At 48.9% G+C, this 22,239-nt stretch overlaps 10 protein-coding genes across 10 annotated transcripts; 6 read left to right on the forward strand and 4 right to left on the reverse strand.

Annotated features, from left to right (window-relative positions):
- Positions 1 to 1,038: 1,038 nt before the first annotated feature.
- On the forward strand, positions 1,039 to 2,622 carry N7529_005567 (MFS general substrate transporter; the record flags this gene model as incomplete). Its single annotated transcript, XM_057241094.1, has 3 exons — positions 1,039 to 1,131; positions 1,179 to 1,565; positions 1,621 to 2,622. 3 exons carry the CDS (start codon positions 1,039 to 1,041, stop codon positions 2,620 to 2,622), a joined length of 1,482 nt encoding a protein of 493 aa, XP_057096453.1.
- Positions 2,623 to 4,711: 2,089 nt separating this feature from the next.
- On the forward strand, positions 4,712 to 7,189 carry N7529_005568 (S9 family peptidase; the record flags this gene model as incomplete). Its single annotated transcript, XM_057241095.1, has 1 exon — positions 4,712 to 7,189. One exon carries the CDS (start codon positions 4,712 to 4,714, stop codon positions 7,187 to 7,189), a length of 2,478 nt encoding a protein of 825 aa, XP_057096454.1.
- Positions 7,190 to 7,809: 620 nt separating this feature from the next.
- Positions 7,810 to 8,334, reverse strand: N7529_005569 (high-affinity Cu transporter CTR3; the record flags this gene model as incomplete). Its single annotated transcript, XM_057241096.1, has 1 exon — positions 7,810 to 8,334. One exon carries the CDS (start codon positions 8,332 to 8,334, stop codon positions 7,810 to 7,812), a length of 525 nt encoding a protein of 174 aa, XP_057096455.1.
- A 420-nt stretch (positions 8,335 to 8,754) lies between these two features.
- Positions 8,755 to 9,609, reverse strand: N7529_005570 (exosome non-catalytic core subunit SKI6; the record flags this gene model as incomplete). The annotated part of the gene is made up of 2 exons (XM_057241097.1): positions 8,755 to 9,256; positions 9,317 to 9,609. The coding sequence occupies 2 exons, from the start codon at positions 9,607 to 9,609 to the stop codon at positions 8,755 to 8,757; spliced, it is 795 nt and encodes a 264-aa protein (XP_057096456.1).
- A 656-nt stretch (positions 9,610 to 10,265) lies between these two features.
- Positions 10,266 to 13,357, forward strand: N7529_005571 (putative DNA excision repair protein (Rad26L); the record flags this gene model as incomplete). The annotated part of the gene is made up of 2 exons (XM_057241098.1): positions 10,266 to 10,350; positions 10,398 to 13,357. The coding sequence occupies 2 exons, from the start codon at positions 10,266 to 10,268 to the stop codon at positions 13,355 to 13,357; spliced, it is 3,045 nt and encodes a 1,014-aa protein (XP_057096457.1).
- Positions 13,358 to 13,552: 195 nt separating this feature from the next.
- ssuA (RNA polymerase II subunit A C-terminal domain phosphatase) lies at positions 13,553 to 14,347 on the reverse strand (the record flags this gene model as incomplete). The annotated part of the gene is made up of 1 exon (XM_057241099.1): positions 13,553 to 14,347. One exon carries the CDS (start codon positions 14,345 to 14,347, stop codon positions 13,553 to 13,555), a length of 795 nt encoding a protein of 264 aa, XP_057096458.1.
- Positions 14,348 to 15,014: 667 nt separating this feature from the next.
- N7529_005573 (uncharacterized protein) lies at positions 15,015 to 15,777 on the forward strand (the record flags this gene model as incomplete). Its single annotated transcript, XM_057241100.1, has 3 exons — positions 15,015 to 15,083; positions 15,114 to 15,531; positions 15,557 to 15,777. 3 exons carry the CDS (start codon positions 15,015 to 15,017, stop codon positions 15,775 to 15,777), a joined length of 708 nt encoding a protein of 235 aa, XP_057096459.1.
- Positions 15,778 to 16,069: 292 nt separating this feature from the next.
- On the forward strand, positions 16,070 to 17,038 carry N7529_005574 (GIG1 family protein; the record flags this gene model as incomplete). The annotated part of the gene is made up of 4 exons (XM_057241101.1): positions 16,070 to 16,343; positions 16,396 to 16,578; positions 16,652 to 16,833; positions 16,895 to 17,038. 4 exons carry the CDS (start codon positions 16,070 to 16,072, stop codon positions 17,036 to 17,038), a joined length of 783 nt encoding a protein of 260 aa, XP_057096460.1.
- A 643-nt stretch (positions 17,039 to 17,681) lies between these two features.
- N7529_005575 (OSBP family protein) lies at positions 17,682 to 19,296 on the forward strand (the record flags this gene model as incomplete). Its single annotated transcript, XM_057241102.1, has 7 exons — positions 17,682 to 17,772; positions 17,835 to 17,940; positions 18,002 to 18,112; positions 18,171 to 18,446; positions 18,498 to 18,747; positions 18,799 to 19,112; positions 19,161 to 19,296. The coding sequence occupies 7 exons, from the start codon at positions 17,682 to 17,684 to the stop codon at positions 19,294 to 19,296; spliced, it is 1,284 nt and encodes a 427-aa protein (XP_057096461.1).
- A 789-nt stretch (positions 19,297 to 20,085) lies between these two features.
- On the reverse strand, positions 20,086 to 21,597 carry hosA (histone deacetylase HOS2; the record flags this gene model as incomplete). Its single annotated transcript, XM_057241103.1, has 1 exon — positions 20,086 to 21,597. The coding sequence occupies one exon, from the start codon at positions 21,595 to 21,597 to the stop codon at positions 20,086 to 20,088; it is 1,512 nt and encodes a 503-aa protein (XP_057096462.1).
- Between the last annotated feature and the right edge of the window lie 642 nt (positions 21,598 to 22,239).

Raw genomic sequence — 22,239 nt, forward strand, 5'->3', positions numbered from 1 at the left:
GAGTGACGGTATCATTCATCTAGCCGTTGTCGGTATGTCGGATCCGGAACTCATTCATATCATTTGATGTATATGATTCTTCCTAGTGTCGGACTCCCTTCATAAGAAAAAATAGTAACATTAACCAACCACTTGCCGATATACACTGATGTAAGTAGGTGATTCAGCTTGACCACTATTAGGTGATTCTGTGGTTGGATCCTTTGAAACAACCTTTCGATGCTTTCTCTAGCTAATAACAAAGACAGTCTTATCCAAATCAAAGACTTCGTGCAGAAGAAGCTAGTGCTTTTGAAACAGTTCACCATGATGTTAAACTCATTGCGTAATTTCCCCAGTATTTTCAGTCTCAATGCGCTGTTTTCCTTTTGGTTTGTGTGTAATATAGTGATATTCGGGGGGTAATGGCAAAAATTTGTGTAAGGTGAGAAATTGTGTAAGGTGAGAAAATTATCTAAAGTGAGACAGACTAATGTGCGGAAGCAGCATCAGTCATATGGTAAGACGGCTGCCTACCTAGGTAGGTATTATTGGTGAAGTAAACTGACTAGAATATATTCCCTGCCCTCGTTCTGATGGTTGCCTTGTATCTTGAGGTATATACTAACATCTCGCATATCTATATAACTATTACATGTAAATAATTATACACTCATTCGAAAAGATCCCCATTTTATACTAAATCATTGGGTTACAATACTTATGGAGTGGAGACTATGGTTGGTATATCGTGGCATAAAGAGCCCTGTCAATCTTGACCTAACCCTTGCCATTTCTCTTTATGGATTAAAGCGATCAATTAATTAGTAAATCATCTGATAAGAGTTTAAGGTTACGCTCGGGATAAAGTGTTTATATGTTCCGTATTTTAAACTTTCCACTTTTCATTGTAGCGTATCCATGGTACGGCGTTTTCGATACTGTTTCGAAATCAGATAAGATTGGGTTATCCCATTTGATCTCTAGCCCTGGAGGGCTTTCTCTACTTTCCCAGACTGTTCACACTCTTCCCCATATTCTTCCCATATTCTTCCCAACATGTCTTCCGAGGCGAAAGGCACTCAAGCGATACCAGTGTCGCCCATCAATGCCCAGCAAGAGCGACTGAACGCCTTGCTCGAGGAACATGGAGTAAGTCAGATTCGTTCGATTTATCATGTCAATTCTGATATCGAAAGGCAACCTGGGACTCCCTCGAAGACCCTCACGACCCATTCAACTGGTCTTTTATGCGAAAAATTTCCGTCGCACTCATAGTCTCGCTGGGTCAACTCGTCACCCTCATGTCCACCAGCATGATGGCCGCCGCCTTGACTAAAATCGGAGCCGACCTTCATCTAGGCAGCACGGCTACTCAAATCCTTTTTTCGATCTTTATTTTAGGTCTCGCCTTCGCTCCTTTCTTAATTGCTGCTCTCTCGGAGATGTACGGACGGCGATCGATATGGATTGCCAGCAATATGTTCTATATCCTGTGGAACGCACTGTGTCCAGTCAATTCCTCGGTCGGACTCATGACGGTCGGTCGCTTCCTGGCAGGATCGGGTGCCAGTGCAGGTATTGTGGTCAGTACCTTGGTCAAGATATCCACGGTGAAACTATGAAACTCACATTTGTTAGCTCACGGGTCCTATTCTGGCGGATATGTATCGTCCTGAACATCGTGGGCGCTCTCTCGCGCTGGCTACCTTCATCCCATACATAGGCCCGGCTCTGGGTCCCATAGTTGGCGGTGTTATCTCCCAGCATCTCCAGTGGGGCTGGTTATTCTGGACTCTCTCCATGTTCGATGCAGCCATTGTGCTGGTCGGCTTTTGCTTCTTCCCCGAATGCTACACACCAGCACTGCTTCGGAAAAAGGCCGCCCTTCAACGCAGCGATATCAGTGGTGCTCCTCCAAGTAACCGAAAATTCATGCTAGACAAAGCCTTCTATCAGGACCTCGGCGCCCGGCTACGCGCCAACCTGATCCGGCCGCTTTGGCTCCTTGTCTACCGCCCAGCCATCCAAGTCATCGCGCTCATCATGGCCCTGAACTTCGCCATCTACTGTCTCCTGCTTTCAACATATGCTACCCTCTGGATCGAGCGCTACGGCGAGTCTGAGACAATTAGCAGTCTGAATTACATCGCGATCGCGGTCGGCACCATCGGCGCCTCCCAAGCAGGCGGCATATTAATGGATTGGATCTATGCATCCCTGAAAGAGCGCAACAACGGCGAAACCACTCCCGAGTTCCGCGTCCCGTTCCTCATCCCAGCTGTGATCCTCATTCCCGTCGGCCTCTTTCTCTACGGCTGGTCAGCGGAAAAACGACTCCCCTGGATCGTCGTAGACATTGGCACGGCAATCTTTGTCTGTGGCAGCTTTATGCTGGCGCAGGGAATGCTGGCTTATCTACTCGATGAGTTCAAGCATGCTGCCTCGGCCAATGCGGCAGCGCGCATGTTGTCGAATATCCTCGGTTTTGTCTTTCCCATCTTTGCGCCTAGCATGTATGCATCCTTGGGGTATGGGTGGGCGAATAGTCTGTTGGGATTTATCTTCGTTGCGGTGGGGATGCCCATACCCGTCATGTTGTGGTACTATGGACCACGCTTGAGGGCTATTGGACGGACATAGTCGTTGCTTTATTTTTACGGATGGGGCTGTGTTACATAGAATTTGGATCTTTTTAGATCAGCAATGGCGTGCTGGGTGGATTCGCCCCCGTACTAAGCCATAACAAGCAAATCCAAGCCCCTGCACCAGGACGGGGAAGGGTCTTGGCTCATAAAAATGGATGCGTTTGATACCGCTAGTCCGCCGTACTTCGATTGGCTCACAGGGCCTACTGGAACATATGTAAAATGCTGAGATTAGGATACGATACCCTTGAACACTGATGGGCGATCCTTAGCAACATTTTCTACGGAACAGTACTATTCTATGGCCTCGCCAGACTCAGCAAAGATAAACGTTGTATTGTAATTTTTCATTTCATCATCGCTACCACCTTCATAATGCATGTTAATCTTTAGCTCTCCATTTCTACCAACTTGCTTCGGAGTTCATCGATGGTGACACGGTATGTGCGTACTCTGGCTTCATATAATGCCACCCTCATGTTGACTAAATGTCGTGGTTGCGATTCTGTCGAAGTTTTCATCTCAATATTCGCAGATTTCAAGAGTTCGAGAATTTCAGTTAAAAGGGGCTGATCCGGCTCCTCCACGTGGTCAAAAAGTCGGTTTGGTGTCGGAGAGATAAGTGACGATTTAAATTTCAAGGTTCGACGTCCTCCCTGAGTATCATGCCCGAATACTGGAGTAAGGAGACATGGAGTTCGACTACGATTTTGTTGAGGGGTCCTGGTTTCGGATTTCGATACCCTTGCTGTGGGTTCATCCTCGTCCCAAAGGAAAACTTACAACCACTGTCTTTATTGGGACATCGCAGAACTATCCTCCTGATTAAAGATCGTTCTCATGGGCACAAATGCTAACTGACATTTGATGCCCTTGGTCTGGTCCTATTTTGAGGTGTAATGTCTGGCTCGGTCGCCGCAGCCGCAATACCACTCATTCTCCTTGAGTTCACCCGTCGTGTATACCGAGAAGACTTCAACCTTGTTCTGAGCCATTTGTGTATTCTTATGGATTCGTCAGCGAGTGGTGGTTATTCTAACGTTAGCATAAGAGGATAAAGCGACACGCGGGTGCAATCGGCGACCACTACATTTAAACAAGAAGTAACCCCGCTTTGACTCATATTGCAGATGATCAAGACAGTATATGGGCACGTGGCATATATGAACAAGTCGTACAGTGAAGTATAACACACCTAAATGTCATATCTGAATTGCTTCCTTGCTTTTTGTTCGAAGCGAGCAACCTGGTAATCTGCCCTTCTCCGCTTATGCAAAAACTTGCTGCTATTAGAGTTTTTCTAACCGTTTGAGATCTAGGCAGTGCTTAAATTCTATTATATCACAGATGAGACAGACCTTAGGGGCAGAACGGCTTGGGGCTATATCGTGTTCAGTTGACACTCAAGGCTTGTGACGGAGGAGACAGAGAGACAAGAAAGAATGGCGTAGAGGTTGTGTTATGTATCGCACATTTTAAAAATGCGGACTTCTGGTAGCATTCATGTCACGTAATTTATTTTATCGTGTATTCTAGAAAGCGGGTCTAGCGGTCGGGAGATCGACCCCATGCCGTCCATGATTGGGCACCTCTATTCATCGGCGCTTTTACGATGCCGAAGAGTCTTGTATCTGAAGAAATACTTAATATGGTTTCTCCGTTGCAAATAGAAGCAAATACCATCTGTGCGATAGACGTGGATCATGTCAGAGATAAGCTGGTGCTGTGAGGGGGTGTCATTGCCCGATGGACTCTGTGTCAACAAATCATTCAATCTTGTAATCAGGAGCAACACGAAACGATACATTGCGCTAATGCAAGTGTAGATAATCGGAGCTCACATTTTCTACAATATTGTATCAACCAGGGCCTTCTCCTATATGGTACATGTGGAGTAATCGCTGACCATGCATGCGACCGCCCCATATTAGGCAACTAGCCTATGACTACACATATGTTACAGTGTGCTATCGTGGCGGTTCGTCAAGCAATGCTGCAATATTGTGTGGCGCGGACTTCTTACCACAAAAATCAAGCTTGATATTTCAATCCGCCATGGCGAGTTCGGAATGAGGTTCAAATCTATGGCTGAATATGCACCACTATCGCCACGCACTTCAGGCATCACGCGCCGGACATCGGACGACAATGGACCTTCGGGCCGACGCGCATATACTAGGATTCTTGGCCTAGGTGTCTTGTGCCTGATTTCCCTTTGTGGATGGATCTTGGCCTTTTGGGTATCCCTTAATCCTAACTCAATTACTTTGAATCTCGAGCTGCCGACCACAGAAACGACTGGTGGACTTATCACAGAAAGCAGTAACGCCGGATTATCAATCAGTGAGATTTTGGACGGCAGTTGGAAACCGAAACCTCATTCTCTGCAGTGGGCAGGAATCAGTGAAGTTCTTTTGGTAGATCGGGAGAGAGATACAAATAGAGTTTCCGCATGGCAGGTCAAAGACGATCGGGACTCGCTTGCGTGGAGCCACGACTCTATCTCAGCCTTACTGGAATCCGACGACTTTTGGATTAGCCCTGGTGCACACACGGCACTGGTTGTATCCAACAAGACCAAGGAATGGCGCCGTTCTTTCCGGGGTCTCTACTGGCTCCTCGATTTGAACACATCAAAGCTCGAACCACTCGATCCCGAGCGCCCATCCGCACCAGTCCAGCTCGCAAGCTTTTCGCCTCAAGGCGATGTCACATTTGTGCGAGATGGAAACCTCCATCTGCGTCGCAGTAAAGGAAAGATCATTGAGCCGATCACCATGGATACCGACCCAGCCGTGATGTATGGAATCCCCGGCTGGGTTTACGAAGAGGAGGTGCTGGAGAGTAACAGCGCTCTGTGGTGGTCCGATGACGGGAGATACCTCGCTTTCCTACACACGGATGAATCAATGGTAGAGACATATATGATGCAAATAAACCACTCCAAACCTTATCCCGAAGACCGTCTGGTGCGGTACCCGAAGGCTGGGAGGGCCAATCCAAAGGTCGATCTGCAAGTCTATGATCTTCACACACGCAGACTTGTGAGCCTCAATACCACAGCCCAGCTGCCGGATGATCAGCGAGTGATTTTCAGCGTGGTCTGGCTCTCGTCATATGAGCTGTTGATGAAGCAGACCAATCGCGAGAGCCAGATGTTGATGGTGTTTCTTATTAATGTACAGATGGGTTCGTCTAGATTGATACGGGTCGAGGAAGGTGCGAATAGGTGTTGGGTCGAGCCAGTCCGGGAGACGGTAAGGTTTGTGCCGGCTGATTCACGGCGCGGGCGTCCGCAGGATGGGTATATCGATCTCGTCGAACAGGATGGGTATAATCATCTTGCCTACTTCACACCCGTGCACGACTCGACACCGGCCATGAATCTGACAGCGGGTAAATGGGAGGTCGTGGATGCTCCCTTGACCGTGGATCTCGAGCACAACTGGGTGTATTTTCTCGGCACTGTCGAGCACGCCCCGGACCAACGACATCTGTATCGCATAAGCTTGGATGAGCACGAAAATGGAAGTGGCCATGTGCATGCTTTGACTGATACCAGTCAGCCTGGGTATTACAGTGCATCATTCGCCCCTGGGGGCCGATATGCTCTCCTGACGAACGAAGGCCCAGGCGTCCCCCACACGGCTCTTGTAGCATTGAACGAAGAAGACGTAAAGAAGGTCGCTAACATTGAACTCAACCACAACCTAGTGCGCAAGACTCAGGCCGCGGTTTCCCTCCTCCCACAGCGTCGTTTCTTCCACACTGATCTCGGGAATGGACTTCTGCTCCCCGTAATGGAACTTCTCCCCCCAAAATTCGATTCCAACCGCCAATACCCCGTCATTTTCCATGTCTACGGCGGTCCAGGCTCTCAAAAAGTCTCACAAAAATTCAAAGTAGATTACCAGTCGTTCCTTGCCTCCCAGAACTACGTGGTCGTGACGGTCGATGGCCGAGGAACGGGTTTCAACGGTCGAGCCGCGCGATGTATCGTGCAAGATCGCCTCGGTCACTACGAAGCCCAGGACCAGATTTTCTTAGCCCGGCTCTGGAGAGAGAAGCCGTATATTGATGCCGCACGCATGGCGATCTGGGGATGGAGCTTTGGCGGATACCTCACGCTTAAGGTTCTCGAACTTGATGCCGGCAACACGTTTCGGGTGGGAATAGCAGTTGCTCCTGTGACAGATTGGAGATTTTATGGTCAGTTCTATTTTTCTTTGCCTCAGATGGTTCAACCTCATAGCAAGCTGATACTCTGTGGGATCTATAAAGACTCTCTTTTCACAGAGCGCCATATGCACACCCCACAGCACAATGCGTTTGGCTATGAAAACGCAGCTATAACCAACATGACGGCTTTGAGCCATGTGCAGCGCATTCTTCTCGCCCATGGACTGGCAGATGATAATGCGCATGTGCAAAATACACTGACCCTAGTGGACAAGCTGGTTGCTGCGGAGGTGGACAACTATGATGTCCTTTTGTTTCCGGATTCGGATCATGACATTATGTTTCATGGGGGAAAAAAGATGCTCTATCAAAGTGAGTATTAGTTTCCCGTCTTGTCTTCTTTATTTCGAGAAGGTTCTGTCTGGCTTATAATGATTACCAGGGATGTTCGAGTGGCTAGAGGGATATATGGCAATAGAAAGCTAATAAAGAATCAGAAGTTATAGTAGGATTCAACGTAAGGAAAGTCAAGATACATTTTGTCCCCAGAGCTAGAAAGTCTTGGGACATACCTTCAATTCATGTCTTTCTACCAGTCTTTTCCCGGGTTCTTTCTAGACATTCTAGGAAGTCTCTTTCTGATTCCCTTCAATGATTTGAGCAATTGAACACAAAGATCTCAATGTATTTTCAAAAGGGGAACTTGAATTACACACCCGGACTTCATAGCAAGGCAGACAACCCTTAGGATCATTCTTGGCTCAACTAGCCCCTATGAAAATCAATATTCCAATATCATCTCTTCAACTCAATTTCACCATGGACCAGATCATAAGATGATATAGCAAACCGGCCAAATCACTAGAAAAACAGTGACACGCTGACGTAGTCGTATGACCAAGACACAGTTGTAACCAAGGATCTAGCCACAGCACTTCGTAACCGACGTAGCATCCGACCTAAGGCCAAATGAGAAGCAATAAAAATGCAAAGAGGGGAACACTCACCCCTTAGTCAGATCAATAGGTTCCCACGCAAAGATAAACGCACCCAGGAACGCGCCGATGAAGATACAAATGATAATGTAGCCATTGTAGTACATGGCCAGTAGCATAATGAAGTATGCCACAGCAAACTGAACCATATGCAGCAGAGAGCGAATAGTATGCTCGATCAGCGAGGGACGGTACGGAGTCAAACACGGAGCAGAAGCATTAGCAGGCGCAGAGGTAGCTTGCTTCCGGGTGTCGATAGGGTTGATGATGTTGTTTTCAGCGGGACAAGCGTTGTCGCAAGTACTGTCTGCCAGTAGAGGTTCAGAGGAAGCTTGTCTCAGACGGGCCTTGCGAACGATGAGAGAATCATATTCTCTGCCGGCGCGACGGAGAAATTCGAGACAAAGGACGAGACAGATGACGCCGATGCAGGAGCCTGCGAACATGCCTCTAGAAGTTATGTGCCAGGATTTGGCGAGGAAGCCTGTTCTGTTAGCTTTGCAGCGAGGAGAGGGTGGATTAAGGGCATACATGTGCCGACGGTGTACCAGTTCCAGTACATCTGATATTGTTAGTGCTTGAATACAGATAAAGTGGCGGAGTTACACACTTCCATCTTGCAGTCCATAGCCATGTCGCCCATACTGGTCATGTCCATACCAGTGCTGCTTGGCATGGCTGAGGTCGTGGCCGACATATTCATTCCGCTCATGTCCATGTCTACGGCAGGATATGGAGACTGCGCGTTGAAAAAGGCAAGCAAAGAAATGAGAAAAGAGCTGAAACTGGTAAACAAGAACTCATTGAAGACATTCATGATTGTTACAAGCCCTAGAGCGTATTGCCAAGCTGAGCAAATTAGGGCAGAGGTCATTTGAGCAAATTAAATTTGAAAAAAACGAGGGTATCATTTCAGTATCATTTCGGACTTATGGTTTTTTTCAATTCGAGGTTCACCGATTAGAACCTTTGATAACACCCTCCAACAGCTCCCGAATCTGAGAGCAACCATCAATACCAACAGCAGTCATAGTCTCAAGATAAGTAGAATGAACCTTCGACTCCATCGCGAACACAGAAACCTTCATAACCTCTTCATCGTCCATATGATTCTCACCAACAGGCACAACGGTTGTCGTGCCGACCGTAAGGAAAGGCAGCTCTTGCTCTTCCGGCAATGACAAGTCAAGCAAAGGATCGAGCTCGTCGTGGCGCGGATCCCGAGGCGTAGATGCACTACCACTCATACCAGCCGTGCAACCGGTTAAGAGGCCCGGCATGGGAATACCGGCGTCCACTAAAGCGAGGGTACAAGCGTTGATAGCAGCCGCGAGGAGCGAACCATCGGCCGAGAGGACGGATACGTGGATGCTGATTGTGCTGTGGGGGTAGAGGTAGGTGTGGAGGTGCGATTGGAAGGTTGAGCGGAGGGTTGTAGCAATACGGGATGATTGTCTGTATAGCATTAGCATGTTGATCTATCGGGCCCGGACGTAGGCCAGAGTGGAGTAATACCTGTCACTTCCACCAGCTCTGCGCTTGCGATCCACGCCCGCAAAACCGGCAACATTGACATCGACCTCAACAACGGCATGGCCACTTCCCGCTGCGCCTCCGTCTCCGCGCCGACCCTCGGCCGGGCCGTGAACGGTGCACATAATTGATGTGTTGCCCATGGATAAATATGAGGAGCCGGAGCTGGCGGGGTTGGTTGAAATCTGGGCTTGGAGAAGACGGAGCTCGTTCCAACGACGGCCGTCGAGGCGCAGCCGGGTAAGCGGATATGTTGTTGAAGTATCCAGAGGCATTGTGAATGATTATGGGCCTGGGCTTGGCTATAGGTTGTGATGGGTTTTAAAAAAGCGGTTCGAGCACGGTGAAGCTCTGCAATAGTCTGTATGAATATCAATTAGTCGTTTATTGGCATTGAGGCTCTTGCGACTCACATTAGACAAATTGTATAGGCGAATTGGAGATCAGGTCAAATCGTCTCGGGTCTTTTTTTCCTGGAATATCTTGGCACGTGATAAGTGGGACACTTCTATACTGGCAATATACACATCTGGAATTTATATTGAACTGAACGCAGCACAGAACAATAATATTGAGATGTATTGCTTAAGCAAAAGATAGAACCTTTCTTCCACTAGATCCTGTGATGGCGTTTTCATAATTTATGTTCTGGATTCTTTTCGCAGTTTTGAGTATACTTGATGCCAGGTCTGAGGACTATGGTTGGTTTGTAAATCCTAAATTTTATCGCTTTTTACTACTTTTCCATGCGATAGACTTATTTCAGTATTAGATTCCGATAAAAAAAAACTAAACGTTGGAGCTGAATGGTGGATTTTCGCGCAATAGTCGTTAAAACCTTCCGTAACTTCCGTGTCGCGATAATTGGTACCAACATCATTCTAGGCACCATTTTAACTTTCGGACTGAGTTCTGAAAAGAACATGACATTATGGCTAGTAAAGATCCCACCGAGATTATTAGCATTGACTCAGATGATGATGATTTGGAAGTGACGCACTATACTACTCCGCAAAGTATGCACCTCTTGGACGCGTCAGTACACAGCTGACATTATATGCAGGTAGACTTTCCTGGGCAAAACAAGAAACTATCCCTCCAGTAATACTGGAGACAGCGCGTAATTTCTCTGAGCCATCAAGCTCGGTCAAAATCCAACCGGTTGAAAGTGATGACGACGTCAACGGTGGCGAGCTGGCTTACAAGAAGTTCAAAGAACGCAAGTCTCTCAAGCGCAAGCAAACCGCTGCAGCTGGGCGCAAAGCTAAAGTGCCACGAGTGAACGAATTTGTTGGCCGAGTGAAACAAGAGCACCCTGCGCAGGGAGCCAAACGACCGTTAGAAGAATATGGCGCGCCATCCTCTGAAGATGAGCTGATGGAGAATACACTCCCAGGTTATCTCAAATCTCGGAGGACCAAGTTCGAAAGGACCCGTGAACGTTTACAAGATTCTGGACTGAAGTTGCCGCCCACATACGAGGATGTAGATTTCTCAGATGATGAGCGCCTAGGCGAACTTCAAGAACGGCCTGTTTTTCCGAACGTGGCACCTCAGAAGGAGTACAAAGATATTGAGCTTCCATACTCGCTGGGTATCATTCCTGCGCCTATTGCCCAGTGGTTGCGGCAGTATCAAGTGGAAGGCGTTGCATTCCTCCATGAACTGTTTGTGTATCAAAAAGGTGGCGTTCTTGGAGATGACATGGGTCTTGGAAAGACCATCCAAGTGATTGCATTTTTGACCGCCGCATATGGAAAGACGGGCGATGAACGAGATGCGAAACGCATGCGGAAGGTGCGCCGAGCTCACGACAGTGCGTGGTACCCTCGTATTCTCATCGTGTGCCCTGGAACTCTACTTGCAAATTGGAGGGCTGAATTTGAACGATGGGGATGGTGGAATGTTGATTGCTACCATGGTGAGAACAAGGATATTGCGCTTGATGCGGCAAAGTCGGGGATGGTGGAAGTCTTGATCACCACCTACACCACTTACATGACCAACAAGGACTCGGTGAATATGATCGAATGGGACTGTGTTATTGCAGACGAGTGTCACAAGATCAAAGAACGCAAGTCTGGAACCACCCAGTCGATGAACGAGATCAATGCGTTGTGTCGCATAGGGCTCACCGGAACAGCAATCCAGAACAAGTATGAAGAGCTGTGGACACTTCTGAATTGGGCCAACCCCGGGGTTTTGGGCCCTGTGAACACTTGGAAAGCACAAATCTGCGAACCGTTGAAGATTGGACAATCACACGACGCAACCTTGAGCGAGCTCAGCAGGGCACGGAAAACGGCCAAGAAGCTAGTCGAGAACCTTCTTCCTCAGTTCTTTTTGAGAAGAATGAAGACTTTGATCGCGGACCAGCTACCTAAAAAGATCGATCGTGTAGTCTTTTGTCCTTTGACCGAAACACAAGCTGAAGCCTATGAGAATTTCCTCGACAGTGACATCGTCGATTATATCAAGCACTCCACCCAAATATGTGACTGTGGGACCGGCCAAAAGCGTGGTTGGTGTTGTTATCGTTTCATTCCCGAAAGAGAACCTTCAGCTTGGCAAGCTTATGTCTTCCCTGCCATCACGGTCCTTCAAAAGCTCAGCAACCATTTGGCAATCTTGATCCCGCAAGGATCGGACCCAAAAGAGAAGCAGGATAAAGACAGAAACTATCTAGAGCTTGCACTGCCTAAACAGTGGGAGGATCTATACCGCTCCCGAGACTCGATTGTCAACTATGCCAACCCCGAGTTCTGTGGTAAATGGAAAGTTTTGCGCAAGCTTCTGAGATGGTGGCACTCGAATGGAGACAAAGTACTTATTTTCTCACATAGCGTGCGGCTTCTAAAAATGTTGCAGATGCTGTTCCACCATACTAGCTACAACGTTAGCTATCTAGATGGGTCCATGAGTTATGAGGACCGCGCAAAGGTTGTGGACGAATTCAACGCCGACTCTCGACAGTTTGTTTTCTTGATTTCCACCAAGGCCGGTGGCGTGGGATTAAACATTACCTCAGCGAACAAAGTCGTGGTCGTGGATCCGAACTGGAACCCATCATACGATCTACAGGCTCAGGATCGGGCCTATCGCATCGGACAAACTCGTGATGTGGAAGTCTTTCGCCTCATATCCGCTGGTACAATCGAAGAGATTGTATACGCTCGGCAAATCTACAAACAGCAGCAAGCAAACATTGGATACAATGCAAGTTCCGAACGACGATACTTCAAAGGTATACAGGAAAAGTCGGACCAAAAAGGTGAAATCTTCGGTCTGAAGAACTTCTTCCAATACCAAAACGACAACATAGTTCTACGAGACATCGTCAACAGAACGAACGTTGCCGAAAGCCGCGCCGGCGTACAAGTCGTGGATGTAGAATTCAAAGCGGAAGAAGAAACCCCCGATTTCAGCGAACGATCCACGAAGTCAGAAGATGAAGCAATGAGCCAACTCGTCTCCATGATCTGTGATGAAGAGAAGCCGAAACTCAACCCCTCCAAACCCCCAACCCCACACAAACATGACCCAGTGCAAGCGATTCTCGCCGGCGCAGGCGTTGAATACACACATCTCAACAATGAAGTCGTTGGATCGTCCCGTGTCGAAGAAGGCCTCAGTCGTCGCGCGGAACTTGCCTCCAATGATATAACGGGCGATCTGCATGTGTTCATGTCGCAGTCGCAGTCGCAGCGCTCTGGACAAACCGAGGAACCTTTGAGATTCAAGTATCATCCGCCAGAGGGGGTGATGAGGCGTCAGTTCTGTAGTATGGCCCGGCGCTTTGGGTACGCTGATGCAACGGAATTCGCGCTTGTTGTTGAGGGCATGACGCAGGCGCAGAGAAGGTCCTGTCTTGATCAGTGGTATCGGGAGAGGAGAGACTTGCTCGTGAATGTTAATGAAGAGTCTGATGATGTCAAAAGTGAGATCAAAGATGAGAAACTGGTCAAAGACGGGGATAGGATTAAAGATGAGGAGGCTAATAAGGAGGAGAGCCCGGGTCTCTAGCGTTTTGTTTTGATTACTTTGTTTTGGTTACTGGTCTACTTGCTTGATACCCCTTCAGTTGAATAAATGTGCCAAGAATTGAGATTGAACTCTGGCAAACCTTGAATCATTGGTATTATCCATCCTCGGATGGCACTTGCAGCCTTGAAAGTGCTGCATCGACGCTAAATCGCAAAACAAGGCCGTAAAAAAGGCCTAAAGCCAAGCAATAGTCCACAAAGCCGGCAAGTTAGGATGTTTCTCCTGCCACTCAGCCAAGATCCTGGGGACATTCTCATCGAAGCTCCGACGCGCAGCACCAGACCCATTCTCCCAGCCCTCAGCACCATGCACGCGATGCTCATCAACAGCAGCGGCATTCAACCGATTCGCCAGATCAAGAATCGCCTTGCCACCAGTCAACGCCTCTTCATGATTATCCTTAATATCAACATTGAAGACATGAACGGGGTAATTCAGCGTCGACCCCTTATTCATAAGATCATCAACGACAGCATCCCAGCACCGCTCCTCGCAGGTAATGATCACATCGACGACACCACCCTCCGTCCCGACAGCACCCTTATCACCCTTATTGAGATTGTCGACGCGGGGCACACCGGGGACCCAATCTTGGAAGCGCTCGGGGCCCCATTTCAGCTGCCTGTTGCGGTCTAGCATGTTTAGGATGCCGTTGCTGCGGTACAGGCGCTCGTCTTTGCCGTGCAGCTCTTCGTACATCTGGTTGTAGGAGGTTGAATTGAAATGGTAGACATTTGGTTGTGATATTGAGGGCCCCGGGAGGCGGACGAGCGAGCCTGTGCCGAATGAGATGACTGGGAAAGCGGTGCCGGAAAGTTGGAGGTGTGCTTCCATTGAGCGGTTGTTGTTCGAGGCACAGACGGTGCAGAACTTGAGTTTGTACGAGTCTGCTGGATCTAGGGCCATTCCGGGTGGTGGAGGAGGTTGGGGCGTTGAGGTCCTCGAGTTGGGTCGGGGATCATATGCCATTTTGATGGAGAATGAAGATGGTAATGGAACTATGTAGAGGAGAGAAAAGAGAGAGAAAAAAAGCTAAGAGGGTGTTTTTCTAGATATTTTCGATCATGGAGGTTTCTTCAGTTTACAATATGCTGGTGACTTCAGAGGCTGTTAGCGACTGACTTTCGTTATGTTTGTGATGATAACATGGGTTAAGGTGAATGAATTTCAGAAAAAAAAGCGTATAAGTGTTTGTCCGCAAAGCCGAAGCTCAGACAGCTCCAATAATAGTGTTCATCATGCAAAGAAGGAGAATGAGAGAATAAATTCACACATACCTTGCTATTTCTCATGATCCAATTCAATTCATTAATTCAATAATAAGGAGCCGTAGCTCTGAACAGAAGAAGAGATGAGGTTTGGTGAAAGCTGAATCCCGCTTTTTACAGCTGTACTTACCGCCAGTAGTTCCGCCTAAATGAGAGTATTCTGCCAGACATATGTTGTTTTTGAGGTACGGATGCATGGTGTTTTCCTTCTTCTTAAAGCCATTTTACTTGTTAAGTACAACTTTGCCAGAGATCTTCGTTAAAAGCAGAGGGCAGGTCCCTTTTGTATCTGAATCGACTTTACCTATCGAACTCTGAAAGCTTCATCTATCCACAACTTCTTTCTTGGCCCCCTTCCCGGATCCGAAATGGCACCGAGTGACTCCATCAGGGCGGCCCTGATTGTCGTAGACATGCAAGAAGACTTCTGTCCTCCAGTGAGACCAACAATATCTTGATACAGCCAGACCCAAGCTAACATCAACCAGAATGGATCCCTTGCCGTCCAAGACGGCCGCAGCATTGCGCCTACAATCAACCACCTACTAACCAAGGGATTCCTAACTCGAATATTCACCAAAGACTACCACCCAAAAAACCACATATCCTTCGCAAGCAATCACCCACCCCCAAACAACCGCCCGTTCACATCAACGATCACGATGAATAACCCTGCCTTGGGCAAAGAATCAGAAACAAAATCCCAAAAATTGTGGCCAGAGCACTGTGTAGCCGAAAGTGGAGGCGCAGAAATAATCCCAGAAATTAACACATCAGCCGCCGATGTAATTGTTCATAAAGGCATGCGCGCTGAAGTGGAGATGTATTCTGTTTTCGCGGATGCTTTTGGGAACTGCGACCCTGGGATAAATAGCCATTCGGTTAGTTTGGATGTTGCAGCGAAGCTGAGGGGGGGACGGTATCACGGATGTTTTTGTTGTTGGGTTGGCGGGGGATTATTGTGTCAAGGAAACTGCTGTTGATGCTGCTAAGGCTGGGTTCAAAAGTTGGGTTGTTGAGGAAGGGACAAAGTGTGTTGTTCCCGATTGTTGGGAAGGGGTTAAAGATGAGCTTCGAGCTGCGGGTGTGTCTTTGGTCTCTGTTCATGACCCTGTTGTCGAGGGATTGTGATGGTTAACTGGCAGCCATGCTGTTGGTTGTCCCATTTGAGCTTTCCAATTTCCACAATATAGATGGTGGTCATCTTCATTAGTACGTTGTATGCTCCATAGCTACAACGTAGTGCATGGCTGGTCTTTAACTAAGCAAATAATTACCATCAAGTGGAGCGATGATCGACGCCTCTTGACACCTTAGGCGCCTCGATCTTCCGCTTTGGAGCGCTGCGGAGGGGTACTTGAACTTCATCTAACAAGCACAATTGTAACCACTTAAGCATAAAAGCAGGTAAAATCGATTCACAATGGCCGACATGGCGCACTCTACACCGAGTACTACAATAACCCTCGATGAGAAACTGACCGATGCCGACGCAAGAGCCCCAGCGCGCTCTCTACACGACCACAGCCTGACTCCAGAGAAACTCCCTTACTGGCAGGTCAATGTGCCGCCATCACAGAGGACCGAGGAATGCCCCAGGTTTCTTCGCGACTTATCTCCAAAGGCCATCCGGTGTATGTCCATTCCCGATGACCAGTATATCCGACAGGACTGGGCGGAAGTGAAGGAGATAATCAGTCAGTGCATCCGATCTGATTGAGTAAACCATCGCTAATGCAAAGCAAATAGGAACCAACCGCATTGATCGGTTCCAGCGCGTCCCCAGCGAAACGCGCAAGTATCACGAATACGTAACGCGCATCAAAGCCGAGTACTCATCAGTCGTGAGATTCATGATGAAAAAAAGACTCCACTGGGGCGACGGCGACATCACCGATCTCCAACCCCGAGGCAAACCATTTGAGTACGAAGGTACGTATTAATTTCTGGTCATCTTCGCCCTCGAATCCGGGGAAGTGGATACTTGTATACTAAACCCAAGCAGAGGACATCCGAATCCTATACAACGACTGGCCCTACGGGGTTGCAAAAGACATCATCCATCTGGTCGTATGGACAAAGTTCGCACTGGAAGACGACCCATCGACAGACGAACTGTCCGCAAGCGCGCGGGATGACATAGAAGCCTATGTGCGGCGCACGTTTTGGCGAATACCGCGCGAACAGGTAAGACAATATACGCATACGAATACGAAGCCCCTGGGGCCCGTTAGGCTGACAGATTTAGGTCATCTGGTTTAGGAATTGGAAGTCGCTCAAGTCTGTTCATGCGGTTGAACATTTCCATGTTATGATTTGGCGTCCCGATATGGAATTTATAAGGGAGATCACCCGTGGAGATGTACCGCTGATCGAACGGGTATCCATTTGAGATGTGCCGGCCCCGGGGGTCCTAGAGATTATTTTTTGGGGAGTAAAGTGAGGTAGGAGATAGTGAATAGAGCTTAGATTGAAATAGAGAAATGTAGAGGTCAAAACTACCTAGCAGGATACTAGCCATTCATATGTATATACTAAACATAGATGGGTATATGTAGTAGAGTAAAAACCAGCACTGCAGACGTCAGAGTAGCCCCTCTTCGAAGCTAAGCATTTCGTTGAGTTTCGTATTTTTGTTCCCTTTTTTTTCTTTTCTACTTCTTCTTTCTCTCTTCTCTTTTTTTTTCCCTTCTCTCTCTCTTCTCTCTTCTCGTTTAACTATTTTGCTGTGCTTTATTTTTCCCTCTTAAAGCTCAGCTGCCCAATTTCCGAATCCCCCGCCAACAAAAAAAAACAAGTCAGCTGTCTTCTAGGCTACCTGATTTATTATTTCACTTCCTTGGTTTTTCCCCCTTGAATTTGTGAAATATCCAATATCTCAATATCTTTTCATCTTAAATGCCTTCAGTTTAGAAAAACTTCCGTGTTTGGCTTAAAATCAATAATACTTTTCCGAACGCAGACATGCCGGTCCCGCATCTCCGCCGCGCATCCTTGACTAGTGAGATCTTTTCTCTCCACAACAACTCTACAATATGTCGGCTAACCAAGAACCAGGCAGATCATCTATGGAAGATTCCCCGCAAAGTGGCGAGGATGAGATTGTCGAGCCTGATCAGGGAAATGGTACGAGCAAAATATTTCCAGTGAACAGTAACGCGGGGCTAATCGTTGTGATGCATGTACAGTCCTCTCGCATATCATCTCCCAACTACGGCCTGGCGCTGACCTGAGCCGGGTTGTCTTGCCGACATTCATCCTTGAGCCTCGATCCATGCTGGAGCGAATCACCAAGTGCGTGCATATCCCCGCCATTCCGGAGCTGTTCTGCGGTCGACTAACGCACATAATCTAGCTTCATGGCTCACCCGGAAACCCTGCTTCCCATGTCGACCATTGACGATCCGGTCGAACGCTTTGTCTCCGTGGTCAAATTCTACCTGAGTGGATGGCACATCAAACCTCCGTATGTCGCGCTTTGTAACCCGAGGCTGAAACACATTCTGATACCTATATCCACGCAGAGGAGTGAAGAAACCACTCAACCCTATCCTCGGAGAGACATTCACCTGCTACTGGGACTATCCCGATGGAACCCGCGGCTACTACGTGTCCGAACAGACCTCCCACCACCCACCGAAGTCGAGCTACTTCTTCGCTGCGCCGGAGCACCATATTCGTATTGATGGAACACTCAAGCCCCGCAGTAAATTCCTCGGCAACTCCGCGGCCAGTATGATGGAGGGCATCGCCACTTTGCGACTAATGAACCATGGAGATAAAGGAAAGGGCGAGAAATAGTATGTCAGGTCCTGCGACAGGTCGGTCGTGTACCAGCTAACCGCAACCAGCATCGTGACCCAACCCAATATGTATGCGCGCGGCATCCTCTTTGGAAAAATGAAGTATGAGCTTGGCGACCACAGCTACGTGCGCTGCCCGGAGAACCACCTTGTTGCCGATATCGAGTTCAAGACCAAGGGATACTTCTCCGGTACTTATAACGCCATCGGAGGAACGATCAAGAACGAGCAGACAGGAGAGGTTCTCTACGAGCTTTCAGGACTGTGGAATGGAGAGATGGATATCAAGGATGTTCACGTATGCTCCAGCGTAAAGGTAAAATGCGAGTTCAACGCTGACGTATAATAGACCCACAAGAAAGACCTCCTATTCGATGCGACACACGCAAAGCACACCCCTCCGCTATCACGCCCACTCGAAGAACAGGGCGAGCGGGAGTCGCAGCGTCTCTGGCACAACACAGTGCAAGCAATTTTGAGCCGCAACCACGAAGCCGCAACAGATGAAAAGACGAAGATAGAAGACCGCCAACGCGACGAGGCCGCCAAGCGTGCCGACGAAGGAATCGACTGGCGCCCCCGCCTCTTCCGCCCCATCCAAGGCGGCCCCGGCGGGGCAGACGAAGGCGACGAAGACCTGGATTGGATCATCAACGCCCAAATGTAAGATTCGACCCTCTCGCCCGAAACGCACATCTAACCTGGCTCTAGTGACATGCACGATCCCAAACTGGCCACCAAGCAGATTCTCTCAATCGCACCCATCCTCCAAGGTCAGAAGGAACCGTCCCAGTTTGCGATCCCGCCGCATCACGCTTCCCAGCCGGATCCCCAAGCGACAAGCTAATACGGCCGCACACTGTAGACTCGGAGACAATAGAATTCAGCGACGCAACCGCCCCGCAGGTCGAACGAACAGATACCCAAACGGCAGAAGTGGACAAGTTTGTAGACGCGCCGGAAACCCCATAGCCCCATAGCCTATTGGAACTGGAGGCTCCCCAACCCCATCAACCCACCTGGTCTGGTTTGGCGTCTGGATCGGGGGCTTGTCCTGCCACGTAGTCAACCTGCGCAGAGCCCGGCATTACTCCAGAGGACGGCTGCGCGTCATTGTGATTCTATCTCTTGTTTCAACACAGCGGACAACCCGCCGTTCCTTATTACTGGATACCCGAGATTTTGTCTAACTTAAAAAAAATTCTTGAGAATGAATAATTTGTTATTGACTTTGGGGATTGGATGGTGTAATGTGAATGTGAATGTGAAAGACCAGATAGGATACCGGGGTAGGAGGCGCTGAAATTGTGGTTGCGGTTGTGCTGGAGAGTTGTGTTGTATCATACACCTGTGCTTGTGGTTTGATGCTTCTGTTATATACATGGACCTGGGTTGGTATTCGATGTGTACACGTAATTTTATGTTTAATCTCGTCTCTTTGTAGGCTTGCTCCAGTTTTAATCGAAAACGTAACCACATGCATATTTATGGATAAGAGAACATATGTTGATTCAATGAACTATTCATGTCCAGACTCTTATAGTACAAAGCTCCTGACAAGAGGGATATCACAAAGACAAATGGCACGCCAAACACCCCGACATGCAAAGCACCACAACGCCTCAAACAAACCCATTTAAAACAACTCCCCCTTATACCCAGCGCCACGCTCCTGCTCCCTCCTCCGGTTCGGCCTAGGAATAGCCCCTGCAGAGCCCGTATAAGCCAACCCAGAGCCAGCAGCCGCAGAAGAAGCAGCGGCAATCGACCCGCCACCATCATACTCCTCCCTCTCCTCCTCAACCAGCAAAGTCTGCTCCTCGATCTCCTTCTCGGTATCCTCCCTCAAGCCCAGAATATCCGGCGGAATAAAACTCATCTGCACACTGGGCGCGCCCTGGATATACCTCAGCTGCTCGTGGACAGCCTCAACCAAACTCTCAAGATAGGGCCTGGGATTTTTATTCTCCAGCTTCCGCATCTCAGAGAGAGGCGGAAAGAGCGAGAAATCCGGCCCAAAATGATTGCGGAACGCAACCGAGTCCGGGATCGTCGGGTCCAGGATTTTATCTGCGTCCAGCAGAATGGAGGTCTCGTGCGCCCAGGCGCGAGACACATTGCGGGGCGTGTAGCCGCCGCCACCGACGACAAGGATAGGCAGGCCGAAAGTCTTAGTGAATGCGACGCAGGCGCCGTGGGCGCGCACATTCAGATTGAAACAGCCCAGCCTGTCGCAGCCGAGGCTGTCGGCGCCGCATTGGAGGACGATCGCACCGGGGCGGTATGTTTCGACGCAGGCGCCGATGACTTCGTGGTAGAGAGCGATGTAGGATTCGTCGTCTATGCCGTCGTTCAGGGGGACATTGATGGAGTGGTGGGCTCCGGGGTTGAGGGGGTGCGAGGGGCCTGTATCGTCTAGGGCGCCGGTGCCGGGGAAAAAGCCATCTTTGTCGTATTTGTGGAAGGAGACGGTGAGCACGCGGTCCGTGGACCAGAAGGCTTGCTCGACGCCGTCGCCGTGGTGCACGTCGATGTCGATGTACATGACGCGGGGGTGGTGGCGGAGAAGCTGGAGGATGCCGAGGACGATATCGTTCACGTAGCAGAAGCCAGAGGCCTCTGCTTTTTTGGCGTGGTGCAGGCCACCTGACCAATTTATAGCGATTTCGGACTGATTATTACACAGTTTGCGGGCGGCGTCGACGGTGCCGCCGGCGTAGAGGGAGCAGTAGTCGTACAAGCCGTCGAAGATGGGGCAGTCGTCGCCGAAGTTGAAGCGGATGACGTTATCACCCTGCTCTGGGCGGTCCATGTCGCCAGGCATGACCTGGCGGAGGAAGTCGAGGTAGTCTGATTCGTGAAACTCTGCCATTTCTTCGTACGTAGCTGCGCGGGCGAGGTAGAGGTCCATTGCGTGGTGCATGCCGTAGGCCATGACGAGTTGTTTGGTGAGTGTCAAGCGCCATGGTTTCATGGGGTGGGATTGGCCGAAGTGGTGGGCTTCAACAGCTGGATTGGCGTGCCATGAGACGCGGTAGCCTTGGGGTCGAGCTACTTTATAAGTTTGGAGCTCGGATGCGGACTTTTGGTCGACTGTGAGGGTTGGTGCGGACGGCGCATATTCTTGCACCACGGATGAGCGCGCCATGAGGCAGGTTTTGGTATAGGATTCAGTTATAGTTGGGGATGTGTTTCATTGTTGGAGTAGAAGAAATGGAGTTGAGAACGAACGGTTCGTATGCACCTTAGATAAAATGCTGACTAATGGATCTCCAGGCCGAATTGGGAAAGGTTCTATGCAGGGGAATCATGCATGATCTGAACGATGTAGGTACAATGTACTCCGAATGAGCCCTCGGCCTAATATGAGATATAAGCAAAATGATTGAATTGAGTCTAAAATATATTTATATCATCTGTATCTACATCACTATCAAAAAGGTTAAACTACAGACCTCACTACAGGATAGACCTCACTAGTATCACGACCTCGGGAGACTACCCCACTTAGATCATTGAATCAATATACCTGGGCCCGGGCACAAAGCCAGTTCTCTAACCTTGCTGTTCGAGACTCCTGTGACATGATTGACATATCGGGAAATTCTCGGGTGGTATACCGGTAGCAAATGCCTCGGAACTATCGGCATCTAACAAAACCACGGCTTCAAGCCGTGCCGAGTAATCGCCGAATCCTCAACATTTAGCCGTTGAGGTTGCCCGCATCTGGCAGCTCAGAAGGTGATATACGATGACAAAGCATACATTGTACCGGTATCGGCTCAAGTGG

The sequence above is a fragment of the Penicillium soppii genome (assembly GCF_028829465.1).
Source record: "Penicillium soppii strain IBT 18220 chromosome Unknown utg000005l, whole genome shotgun sequence".
NCBI classification, from domain to species: Eukaryota; Fungi; Ascomycota; class Eurotiomycetes; order Eurotiales; family Aspergillaceae; genus Penicillium; species Penicillium soppii.